We start from the raw sequence: 13,328 nt of genomic DNA on the forward strand, positions 1-13,328 counted from the left end.
CTGCTCTTCATCTTCTTTACTGATCTGGACCTTCAATATACTCTTTCAATATTCCATCCATGTTCTATTTAAGAACCTATGCGAACTGGGCAATAACTCTTATGCCATAACCGGACAATAACTAACTTTTCCTCGCGGGTTCCGGAGTTTGATCGGCGGAGGCGGGGCATAACGTAGGCCTATGCTACACTTTCAGCCAATGGTATGCCTGAAACTGTTGTGACGTCTGCCTGGGCGTATTTTCTAAGGCGACCTGCAAGGAGGTTTGCGTCAAAGGATTTCGACTCCTGCATTCCTCCGTCTCATAAACATTTGTTCAGAGGATAAAAACACCATAACTTGTTAAGATATAAAGGGTAAAGATATAGCATAAACTTAGGATATAAAGACATCAAAAACAACATAACATAACATGATGGTTATGAGTCTCAAAATTCAGATGGATATCTGTAAAGTTATGACGTATGAATAACGAACCAAGCAATGCTATTTTCCTGTGTTAAACACAGAATACAATAAGAAACAGGTGAAGAATTGGTTAATAGTTGCATTATTTCATATAAATGTCATATGCAAGTTGTTGACTTAGTTTTGGATTGAACTATTCAGTTCTACGGACCACTCGGGGGCAATGTGGCTCCATAAGCTGATTAGTAATTTTCCAAAATAATAATATCTTCCGTATCGTTCCACGTACGATCATGAAAAAGGTATTAAAATGCAGCTTGTGATATCACTGAGAACATGAAAGAACTTGTACAAAGATACAAAGCACATTTAATACAGTTTCAAGATTCAGTTAAAAAGTGATTCTGGGTGAGATCCTTTTGAGAGCTCCATGCAGCGGCTGTCTCTGGCTTGAATCAGAGTCAGGGCAAACTGTCACCATTGTTTACTTTGAATCATATATGGTCGGAGGGTCCTGTTCTGGTTTGCCCCAATACTCTCCTGAGAGGGTCCTTTGTTTGTTCAGCTTAGTTAGCACTAAGCTATTAATGCATTTATCTAAATTTATGGCACAGGTCTGTGGAAAGAGGGGCTGAGAAAACTCCCCCAAAATGCTTTTGTGGGCAAAGGTGGTTGTAAATTTCTCTTCTTTGATGTAGAATCTCCCATCTGGTATTTCCACACTGACCATCCCCACAAAAGAATGTTGCAGTCATTTAAAATCTTAAGTTTGTATTAAATTCCACACTTGAGTTTGCTACAGTACCCATTTCTGAATATATGCCATTTAGAATATAGGTTGTTTACATGTTAAACTTCTCTTTCCATATTTAGGCACACAGCTGGTACAGAGTAGTCCTCTGTGAGAACTTCCTACAAGAGCTCCTGTCATGTGCTCAAAGAGACACTCTGCAAAGGAACAACTGGGGGATGACCCCTGCATGGAGATGGAGGCTTTCCACTTTCCTGCAGAAACATCCACCTCCAGACATGGAGGAGCTGCTTCATCTTGCTCATCTGTCCAGAGCCATCCCAGATGATGAGCTTCAGGAGATGGGCAAGCAGATTTCTCAGAGGTAGGACATTCAGACTTTTTTTTTTTTTTTTTCAAAGGATGTAATCATAAGAGTGCAACAAACATGACAGACTGTGCTAGAATGTGTTTGTGTTCTGATGTTACCAGGGAAAAAAAAGCCATATGATCATTTTATTATTTTTTTTAAGTGGGAGCCGAGTTAATGTTTGCACCAAGTGTTGACATTATTGATAAGTTTGGTTTTTTTGCCTTATCATTTTTCCAAAGATGTTTTTCAATGTAATTATTTTTCATTTATCAGGTGTATAGCCCTGAGGAAGGTCCTAATGTCCTCTGGGCCAGTGTCTGCCGAACAGCTTCAATTGTCTTTGCAGTGGCAGAATGAATATTTACAGAACAATAATCTAAATCGGTCCTCTCAAAATGCTGTCATTGAAGCGGATAAAGATGTTACCCACAGCCATTCAGAGCTGAACCACACCAAATGTGACTGTAGACGAGAAGCAGCTCATCTTCTTGCAACACCTCACTTACCTGCAATTTCTGGAAATTTCCATGCTGAGTGTAAACCATCTTGCTTGAGCTCATTTGACTCTGGTTTCAGTGGAACTCAGAGCACCCAGCTGGAGGCATCTGGAGAGAGAGATGGCGCGGAGGGTCCATCTAGAATAATTAGGAACAAGAACTCTATGAGGCATAACCTGAGGCACCTTCAAATCCATGATATTTCCTGTATATCGGATTGTAAGGATCACAAAAAGGATTGTGACTTGGAGTCTGTAGGAAGCTCTTCCAGGGCGAGCATCCAGATCATGCCTAGAGTAGAAGTGGATTCCCTCAACCTTGAGATCACAGTGAAGCGCTTGGCTGCGGTACCCTCTAATCCCTGGCTGAGCTTGCCTGTAGATCATTTGGAAGACTTGTATACGGTCACCATTACACAGAACTCATTGCCCGAAAAGAGAGACCTTGTCTTCCTTAATGCCTCAGAACCCCAAGTCAGTCAGTCCAATAGGTGTCAAGATCAGCCCACACAGACAGACCTATTAAGCAGCATAGAGCCCAGATGGCCACAGAGTATGGACTGGACACTAAATTCTCAAAGTGGTTTCGGCGAGCCTGAACTAAGCCCCATTTGCAACATTCTCTCCAGCACAATTACAGATGGAATGGACGGCATGCCCATCTGTACCACTGAGGGGATTCCTACTCTTCTCTGGGATTCGTATGACCTCCATGACGAGAAGCCAGATTCTGTTGTTGGGTAATGTTGGTGAAGTCATCCAGGTCATGATTGACAAAAAAGTCAACTAGACTTTGTCTTAGTACTTCAATTTAACCTCTAATCCAAAAGGCTTTTTCACCTCTAACCAACTGGCAATGAGATTTAGGCTTATAGTGCATATGCACACAGTAGTCTGACCATACTTGATTATGCCCCTGTGGTTGGCTGAATGATGACAGCTTACTGTTTGACTTACGCAAAACATCCATCCATCCATTTTCTATTCCGCTTAATCCGTCAGTCGGGTCGCAGTGGGGGCAGGCTGGAGCCTATCCCAGCGGTTGTCGGGTGAGATGCAGGGTTCACCCTGGACACGTCGCCAGTTCATCACAGGGCCACACAGAGACAAACGAGACAAACAACCACACACTTGCTGACACTCACTCCTAAGGACAATTTCAGAGACACAAATTAACCTAACATGCATGTTTTTGGACGGTGGGAGGAAGCCGGAGTACCCGGAGAGAACCCATGCATACACGTGGAGAACATGCAAACTCCACACAGAAAGGCCCCAGCCAGAACCGGGAACCCTCCGCTGTGAGGCGACAGTGCTAACCTTACTCAGGTTACAAATCTAAAATGGGGGGGAAAAGCTGTCGTTCAGTCAACTGTATCGACAGATTCTGAAAGTGAAGTAAAAAGTGAAGTGCAGAGAGCCAAATGGATTGCTGTGCTGAATTGGGTAGCTCAAACGAAGTGAGTCTGTAGTAAGTGCTATGTGTCGCCTATGTTTACTTTTTAGGGAAGGTCATTATTGTGGGAGTCCCCATTTTAACACCTGTTGCAGGGCTGTTTTGCTTTCACATTTGAAATCTGCGTAACTGCAATATGATGTTGATCATGTGTCCACATATGGACAAGGGTTAAATGTCTGCTAGACTGAAAAGTTTTCAGTAACATTAATGGGTATAATCTGCTAATTTAATTTTCCTCCAAACAGTGTCAGATTAAGTTTATTATTGTCATTCTGATGGGAGGATAAAGCGCACTCCAAACTTTAATTCTGATCACCGGGTTTACAATTCGAATGTTATAAGTTGAAGGGTTTAGACGGGGGTGGTTGATAGAGGATTGATGTGATGGCTTAATATTTTGGAAGGTTGTGAAGACTAACAATATTTGATTCAGGATTATTTTCACTTATTGCATCCCCACAACTAGCAGTGGCAGCCATAGATAGAGCTTGTAGGTACATATCCTATATAAATTATTAAAAGAACTTTGAGTTGACATGTATCACTCTCATCTGACCTTTATGTGAACCATTTAGGTCATACCTGTAAGTTGTTTATGAGTCTGATCAAATAGGCTTTGGACACAACATCCAAGTGTTTGGTAGATGTCTGACATCACCATCCTAAAGTGTTTTTTATTCTTGAAATATAAACGGTCCACTTAAACTCACAGGTGACAACGCCTTGAACAACCTCTTAAAGAAGCCTTTTGGATGAGAGGTAAAATGTCTTCGAGTACCAAGAAACAAAGTCCAGTTTCCCCTTATTCAGGCAGTTCGGGTTGATGGGTAATGCCTTGGCAACGGATGGTTAATAATTTAAAGCAAAGGTTATTAAAGTACTACTGTTAAAGAGCTCCTACATCTTAGATCTGGGGAAAATTTCAGTTTTCCCTTTTATTTTAAAAACTAATGGCTTTGGAAATATTGATGGCTCAGTTGGTAATTCTGTTTGGGGGGGGGTGTTTAACAGTCATTCTGTGGGTATATGGGAATTTCTAACATGGGGTTGTAGAATTTTTATGACGCATATATTGGAGTACTTGCCAAAGCAAGTACTCCAATATATGCGTCATAAAAAAACGTCTAAGAGTTTTTTTTGTTTTGTTTTTAAATCACTTTTCTGTCTCCAGTCTAATGGCTGTCTCACTAAAGGACTGGGATGTGAAGGAGCAGGAGGGTCTTTGGGAGGTGGAGAAAATCCTCAGCAGGGCTGATGAAATCCTTGCAGTAAGTAATCCACTGTTGGCTTCTAAGTTGAAATGTAAAATAGAATTTGAGTTAAACATGTCTTGATCTGCCAGTAGATCTGATCACCAGTGAAATCTTTTGCTTTGCAGGAGGAGGAAAATGTTTTGGCTCAAGAAGCTGTGCTGGATGACTTGCTGAGGTCAGAGGACAGGAGGGATATCTGGCCACTGTGGGGCAGTGAGGACCATCTTGCTGTTGTATGTTGAACACGCATCAAATTAGGAATCAACAGTTGCTTAACTGAAACTGAAGATTAGCCTTTTTAAAAAATGTATCCTATGTTGGTTGATCTCTATCTTTGGCAAAAAAAAATTCCATAACTTTTAATCATATTGTAATGCACATAGTCTAAGAGGATGAGGCTCTAAACTTGTGCAACTGGCTAATTCTTCAGACTGATGTGACTGGAGATTTTGGCCAAAGTCAAATACAGTGTTAATGAAGGTGGAAAGCCTGATGCTTTTCCATCATTAGCAACATCTGCTGTCACTTCAAAGCAATCCAAAACAGGAAAACACTTTGTCCCAAAGACTTAAATATTCTGAACATGTTTCAGTATCTATGAAGCATGGGTATCCAGAACTTCCCAAGCAGGCACTGAGGGGCTATGCTTTCTTCTGTTGTCAGATGCTGGAGTCTGTGCCGGCACATTTTCATACTTTTTTTTCTTCCATACATATGATTTACAGATTGAGTTCAGTTGTACTCTGCAAAGCTGTAAGACATTTATTTAGCTTGTTCCTTGTTTTTAATGGGCACATTTACTAAAAAAATTAGTTAATTCTTTCTTCTATTATAGTGCTGATTTTTTTTTTTTAAGGGGAAAAAAAATCAGTTTTTTTATTTTTATATATACATTCCAGAATTGAAAATAACCTCTGAACTACTAATAGACAAAATGTTGTGAGCATTTTGTCTGCTTTTATTGCTAGAATTACCACTCTTAATCAAAATATGATAAATTGTGCAGACATGCAACACAGATTGTTTGTTTGAATTGAAATGTATATATGGTGTGTGTATATTCTTTTTATTTTATTTTTATTTTTTGAAGATGTCCTCTAGTGAGTTGGCTGATGATGGTGTTCTTGGCCTTGAGGAATGCCCGTCTCCTGGAAAATCAGACTGCCTCTGTGAACCTGGATCAGCTGATTCTGCAGGCGAGAATACAGCCTGTGCAGACGAGCCCTGCACTGAGACTGCGATGGGGGCAGATGAAGGCTCACTTCACAACAGTCCAGATCTGCTGACTGAGCTAAGGAATGGCCACATCCTGGATCAGCTGATTACCGACGAAAACCTGAAGATCCACAAGCTCTGGCACTGCAAAGAAAGCCATGGCAATGAGCCCTCAGGGAGCACACCTTTGTATAAGCAGCAGCTATCGGCTGTAAAGGAGGAGAAGGAGGCTTACTGCTTGCTATTCAAAAAGGAAGAAAGGGAGGTGGAGAAGCATGAGAAGAGTTTGGACAGAGACTGTTATCTTAAAAAGAACGGGCATGAAAGTAGAGGGGTAACAGCAAGCTCTATAATGGGGAATTGGGAGGACTCATCATCCTGTAACAAGCCTTTACCAGACAGTTGCAAAAGATCAAAGAGTGGACACCTCACATTGTTGGTCCAGAACAATTCTCAGGCTCAGGATACAGTTTGCCAGACTGAAAACTTAGAAACATCGTCAAGTTCTGAATTTGCCAAAGAACACCTTCCATTTTTACGGAGTAATGATGCTAATGAAACCAAAAACGATATATCTGATGTGAAGGAACTATCTGAGATGGTTATCCAATCCAAACAATGTATCCATGTGAAAGAACTGAATGGATGTGGAGATGAAGCTAATGCATACATTGAAGTCTCGTCATTAACCTCTGAATTGAGGCCAGGTGGCGCGTCTGATCCAGGTGTGAAACCCCCCTGTCTGCCTGTACTTAAAGCAAGCAAGTCTTCACATCCTATGAACAGTAGTCCTGCTCAACTAGACATTTCTCATTCCACTGAAGTGTGGGATCAAGGTCCATCCTTTGTTGCTCAAGATCCTTATGTGCAGCTTGATTCACTAGAAAAGGCACTTGGTGCTGCACCAGAGAATATTAATCCAGACCACAGTGACTGCATTGTTTCCGATCTAAATGTAAAGCACAGTAATAACAACAACAATAACCATGTGCTCCCCAAAAAAAGCAAGGCATCATTCAAAAACTTGTCTGAAATTACCAGTAAAGATGAAGACGACGCATCAGTAGCACCTACATGTTCGCTGCAGGTGGATGTGCAGCCAACAGAGAAACTTCTACAGTTGCTACCCCAGATGCGTCCTGATCAGCCTCTGGAGTTTGACCCAGGTGGAGAGGATTTGCGTGATAGGGTTCTGAGTTATGAGGCTATGAGAATATCCCACAGTGGGTCACAAGGGATGCGGACCCAGCTTTATGGCAATATTGGAGAGGTACATTTCTTCAACTTTTTAGTCCTTTTCATCTTTTAAGAGCTTGATTGGTTATGTTATGATTTGGCTTGAGACCCAAATTTTAAAGGGTGAAAGGATCTAATCTTTTCATGGTATCATGATTTTCATGAAGTGTTGAAAGGGAATCCATACTGATGTTACGGTAGCAGCTTGGAAATGGATTAACAGATCTTAATAGATCAAACCTGACCATCACTTTAAAGACTAAACTAAGATGCTATATACACTATATTGCCAAAAGTATTCACTCACCCATCCACATAATTAAATTCAGGCGTTCCAGTCACTTCCATGACCACAGGTGTATGAATTCAAGCACCTCAGCATGCAGACTGCTTCTACAAACATTAGTGAAAGAATGAGTCGATCTCAGCAGCTCAGTGAATTCCAGCGTGGTACTGTGACAGGATGCCACCTGTGCAACAAGTTCAGTCATCAAATTTCCTCGCTTCTAAATATTCCAGTCAGCTGTCAGTGGTATTATAACAAGGTGGAAGTGATTGGGAACGACAGAAACTGCTCCAGGTGAAGTTTAGCTCCTGGTAAACTGAAGGTGGTCATTGTGTAACATAGGCTTGAACTGCAAACACGACTCTGAGAAATGACACTAGTTATCCTTAAAATGGAGTGAACCAGATTAATAAAACTTATCCTAAGCATAGTTTCAAATTCAATGAAATAGTTTTCTCACTTGCTGTGATTGCAGGTTGCAGATTTCAAGACCCGCATAGTACTAGATACGGGATCTGGTCTTATGAAAGCAGGATTTGCAGATCAAGAGCACCCAAACATTATATTCCCGACCATAATTGGAATCCCAAAATATGAGGTAGGGATTTTCATGAATAAGCGTTTCTTTTGTTTCATTAAGATTTAAAATGATACAGATATTTAATGGTTCATAACACTAATGTAGTTGTATGATGTTCTAAATGTATTTACCTGATTAAACATGCCCCCTCCAAAACAGTCTTGGTTGGGATGGAATACTTTGAGAGCCCGGTTAGTTATATGGAGGCTTTCAGTGCAGAACATTCGCGTTTAGCTCATTCTGCCTTATTTCTATTTCTGCTTTCCTTAATTATATGTTTCTATCTTTAACAGAGATTGACCATGTAATGATTATCATTAAACTTTCAAAGTCAGGAACCTGTCCTGCTCAACCAGCAGGGGAGAAATAACATGGTCTGGAATGACTGAACAAGCAGTGAAACAGAATCGTCACTTTGGCTGTTTTTCCACATGAATGCTGTTGAGGAGATTGCGTGGACGATTTGATCAAGTCTTTTTCTGCAGTTCTCAAGCTGCCTGTTCTTTCCAAGATGTTGAGAATAGAATATGAGGCTCCTTGTTCTGTTTGAGTGCTGCATGCATGTGTCCACAAGAGTGGAGAGTGAGCCAAAAAGCAGAATGCATGTTAGCAGAAAGGACATAATCCCAGCACACACACACACACACACACACACATGCTCAATAGCACAGCTGCCTCAATGCTCATTATCTGATCCACTGTTCCACATATTTTACTTGGGTGCAGGGATGGAAAAGAAGTTCAGAGCAAACATTTGCATTCACACAAGCCACCGCTCTGGAGCATCTTTAGAACATTTTAGGGCTCCTGTGTGTGCAGAGCAGCTGTGTTCTGGACCACAAATAGAAGAACCAATGCCACAATTTGTTTTCTGCGTCACTGCGCTGTAGCTCAGCTGCGAGCCAACAAAAGTCTCAACTTATAATAGCACAACGGTTTCATATTATTTTGTGAAATGGACAAACAAAGCTTGGATGTTATATTATAAATCTTTACTTATATCTGTGCTTTGGTCCTGTTTATGGAAATACAGATCCTGTTGTTTTGGATGAAACATTTGTCCTTGAAAAAGTTTTAGATTTATTTTTTTTTAAGAAATCAAAGTTTCTGTCTTGGTTGCATAGCACCTTGCATCAACCATACATGCAATCTTCCCCACAGCAGGCAATTTACTGATTTCTTTCTAATTGGATGCACGTTTTCCTACCGTGTTAGACTCTGATACAGATGTCATGTCTGAACTCCTCCGACTTGTGGAAATGCATTTAACAACACTTCAGACAACAGCTATATTACTGCACTTGAAATGTTTATTAAATGTGTAAATGATGCTTATTCATCCAAGTATGAGCACTTCCTTTGTTTTTGTCTGTGCAGGAAGTGATTCATGGTAACCTGGTAAAGAAAACCTATATTGGTCATGATGCTCAACATATAAGAGGGGTTCTGGCTCTAAAGCATCCCATAAGGAATGGGATCATTTGTAACTGGGATGAAATGGAAAAGGTAAATGGTAAAGCTTGCAGTTTGTTCAGAGCCTTTTCATTGTTATTTGCAACTAGAACTAGATGATGAGAGGAATGGGTTACAATTCTGCTTTATACAATCAGAATTAATAGATTAGTTTCAGCGTATCGGCGGTAAAGATTTGGTTTCAGATTATTACAATGCTCAGTGATAACTAGGTAGAATCACATGAATCCTCCAAAATGTGTGACGGGATTACGGAACACCTTGGAAATATTTTTGATGTTCCTGGTTATATGAAATAATGCAACTATTAACCAGCTGTTCCTGAAGGGTGTGGTGAGAGCAGAATAGTAAATCACAATTCCAGCATTCTACCTGCGAAGGCCCACAACAAAGTTGCATTATGTCATCGTTGTAGTTTTATTGGATTTACAATATCATTATCCATTAGTAGAAAGGGGGCATGGTTAATTCTTTTTTTTTTTACTATGGGTAACTTGAGTGGGAGACATTACATTTTGATATGTTCTAAATCTAATTTGTTAGTTAAAATATACTTGAGGCATTTGCCAAAGTAAAAGAAAGTGACGCTCCTGACAAGCAAGCAGAAAGGCATGCGTGACTTGTAGATGGATAACAAAGGACATGAGCGCGAGCCTGGCCTGCGTGGAGGCGTGATGGTTCGCACTGTTGCCTCACAGCAGGAGGGGTCCCAGTTCTCACAGTATGAGTTGGTGGGAGCGTGCATGGTTGTCTGTTGGCTTAGTGATGGTCGTGTTCATGACACTGCTTTCAGATCTGGCATCACACGTTCCAGCAGCTGCTTGTTGATCCTGAGAACCACCTTGTTTTACTGACTGAGGCAGCCATGAACCCCCTGAAGAACCGGCAGCGCATGGTGGAGATCATGTTTGAGTGTTTCAATGTTCCTTTCACCTATGCGGCCATGCAGGCAGTGCTGGCGCTGTACGCAGCAGGGAGAACCATTGGTACTGTGAACATTTGTCTTTATCAATTTTAACCTACAGTTTTGGATTGACATGTGGAAAGATTTGTTAGCACTTTCGAGTATGCTTGAATTCTAAAAAGAAAAGTTTCTTTATCATTTAATGACAATCAAACCTGAAATGCACTGCCTTTTTGTCTTAATGGGATTTTTCTTTCAGGTGTGGTGTTTGACTCTGGGGATGGTGTGAGCCACAGTGTGCCTGTGTTTGAGGGATACTGCCTAACTCATGCAGTGCAACGCTTCCCTCTAGCAGGTGCAGATGTTACAAAGTACCTTCAAAAGGTATGCATGACTTATGTTGAGATTTACAGTTTATAAGCAGCAAGCTATGAATAACATCAATGGGCAGCTTGCATGGAATCCTGGAGCACAGCTGTAAAATGGGGGCAAAGATCCCCTGTTTGTGCTTGTTGGTGCAGATTAATATTGTTGTTCCTGAAATGTTTGGATCTCTGTAAGTGTCTCAGTTATACAAAACCCAAAATATCAGTGTTGGGTTGCTTTGTCAAAGTTGATAATTTTCTCCAACTGTGCTTCCAGCTCTTACAGGAACAGGGTGTGTTCATGCGCACCACAGCAGAGGAAGAGATAGTGAGGGAGATGAAGGAGAGGTGCTGCTGCATTGCTCCCAACTATGAAGCTAATCTGAGGCAGGGGGGGTCGTGCTGCAGAGAGATTCATTACAGCATGCCACATGGACAGATTGTTACACTTCTCACAGAAAGGTTCAGGTAACAGCATGTCCTGCTCTGTCTCAGTCCTCTAAATGCTGCTCCACCACTTTACACAGCAAACAGACACCGTGTAAAAACACTAAATGTTCATCTTTCCAATGAACATTTACATTTTAATACATAACATGACACATTAATTTCTAAATGACATTCTAAGTCTGCCAGCAAAAACGACATGTGGAACTAATCAACGTGAGCCTGTAAGTCTGGCGAGGGTTGGTCTAGGCTCAAACTACTGCTTTTCCTTAGTGCCCAGCAGAAATTCTGGCATGGCTGGAAACTTTTAAATGGGCCAGATGTTCTGTATTATGTTTTAACATCTGTTTATTCATAATAAAATCTTGTAAGCTGATTATTAATCAACCACAAATGTTTACACTACAGAGAGCTTGGTCAGCCACAGTGAGGCTTAGGTTTGATATTTATGGTCTGCCTGACTGTCGTCCTGACGACTGATATTAGATGCCTGTTTGCGATTTGTCAAGCTGATGCAACATATGAGATGGTCGAACTGCATCTTTACGTGTATAATGGCACACTGAGATGAATGTACCATTTTCACCGTTCATCCAGGGCTCCTGAGATTCTGTTTAAACCACAGCTGATTGGACGTGACCATTATGGGATGCACAAGAGCATCTTCAAGTCAATCCTCAGCTCAGACATTGACCTGCGGCGTTGCTTCCTGGAAAACATTGTGCTGTCATGTAACATCTGGTTTGTGCTGGTGTTGCACAGCAATACTGAAATATGAAAAAGCTCAATGTTTTAATCTCTTGTCCTGCTTTGGTTGATTTTCTGCCTTTTACAGAGTGTTTTTGTTATCTGACTAAAGGTGGGAACACACTACTGCCTGAGCGGCTCCAGGCTGAAATCGAAAGACTGGTGCCTGCAAACATGGGGGTGAAGGTTTGTGTCACAAGCCCCAAAGACAGAGACTTCCTGGTGTGCAGTGCTGGTCAACTTACCCACCATCAGCTCTGCATGGATTAGTCGGCATGAATATGAAGAGCATGGACCACAGAGTGTCTTCAGCAAGTGTTTCTGAGCTGGACGACGGCGTCCTGCATGTTATTACCAATGCAAAATGCACAGCCCTTTCAGTGCCTTGGATTGTTCTGAGCCATTACGAACCCTCCTAAATATTTATCTATATTGTTTTTCTGTGGAGTCTGTTTATCTCTGGTAATCAGTGGATCTTGTTGGCTCCTACCTGATGCCTGCAGGTCTCCTGCCGGCCAGAGATTTATGCGAAGATGGCTGTGAGGTAATTGTGTTCATCATAAGATTCTTTTTATTGTTATGGTTATAGAATCTCTTAAATTTAATTTTTGGAAATTAATCTACCCCAAAACTTAAACTTAAATATTTTTATTGTTTGTGGTCAAGGAACTTGAATTGAAGTTATAAATATTAAAGGATCTAGGTGTTTGTTCAGATATCTTCCTTAAAAAGTGTTTTTTTTTTTTTTTTTTTTTTTAATGCAAAATAAGTTTTTGCCACATGAACAATTTTTTTTCTTTTCTTTTTATGGATATAAAGTGTTGATCAAATCTCTCTTCATTGTCAAATTCCCAAATGGATTTCCAAAATCAAAACCAGACATCCCAGTCAGGGGCTGTTTGCTGAACTGAAGAACAGAAAAGTGTTGGTGCTAATTCTCCACCCGGCTGCTTTGGCTCTTTGAGGTTTGTATTCAGCCGGTTGCTGGAGTGCAGGTTTTGGTCTTGTAGTGTTGAATAATCGATTATGTAAAACACTACTGCTGCATGTAAACTGGAGATTTAATATTGTGTGTGTGTGCTGTGACTTGTCACTGAATTTATTGTTTTTCTTTCAAACTTTTGATGTGAGAAACTGTTTTCCACACTCGTGTGCTCTTCAGCGTTTTGTGAGTGGTGTTCCAGTAGTGCCGAATTGCTGCACTCCCTCTAACCCTGAAAAGCCCCGTCGAGCCTTTGTATCGATTGTTCCCCTCCATTTTCCCCTTTAAATGGCATGATATGTTTGTCTGTTTTTTATAAAAAAAAAAAAAAAAAAAAAAATTGCATCCTTTACATGTATTCTATTGTAAGTGTT

The 13,328-nt window shown here is 40.8% G+C and overlaps 1 protein-coding gene across 1 annotated transcript; it reads left to right on the plus strand.

The window, feature by feature from the left end:
- The first annotated feature begins 1,285 nt into the window (after window positions 1-1,285).
- LOC140266805 (uncharacterized) lies at window positions 1,286-12,297 on the plus strand. The gene is given in 13 exon segments (XM_072361899.1): window positions 1,286-1,523; window positions 1,785-2,747; window positions 4,638-4,734; window positions 4,845-4,952; window positions 5,810-7,204; window positions 7,932-8,054; window positions 9,414-9,542; window positions 10,303-10,495; window positions 10,673-10,797; window positions 11,056-11,246; window positions 11,823-11,956; window positions 12,085-12,196; window positions 12,198-12,297. Coding segments are annotated over 13 exon segments (3,816 nt in total). The 5' UTR covers window positions 1,286-1,377.
- The last annotated feature ends 1,031 nt before the right edge of the window (window positions 12,298-13,328 follow it).

Source organism: Leuresthes tenuis, unplaced genomic scaffold, assembly GCF_036924035.1.
Source record: "Leuresthes tenuis unplaced genomic scaffold, fLeuTen1.0.hap1 SCAF_13, whole genome shotgun sequence".
Lineage (NCBI taxonomy): Eukaryota > Metazoa > Chordata > Actinopteri > Atheriniformes > Atherinopsidae > Leuresthes > Leuresthes tenuis.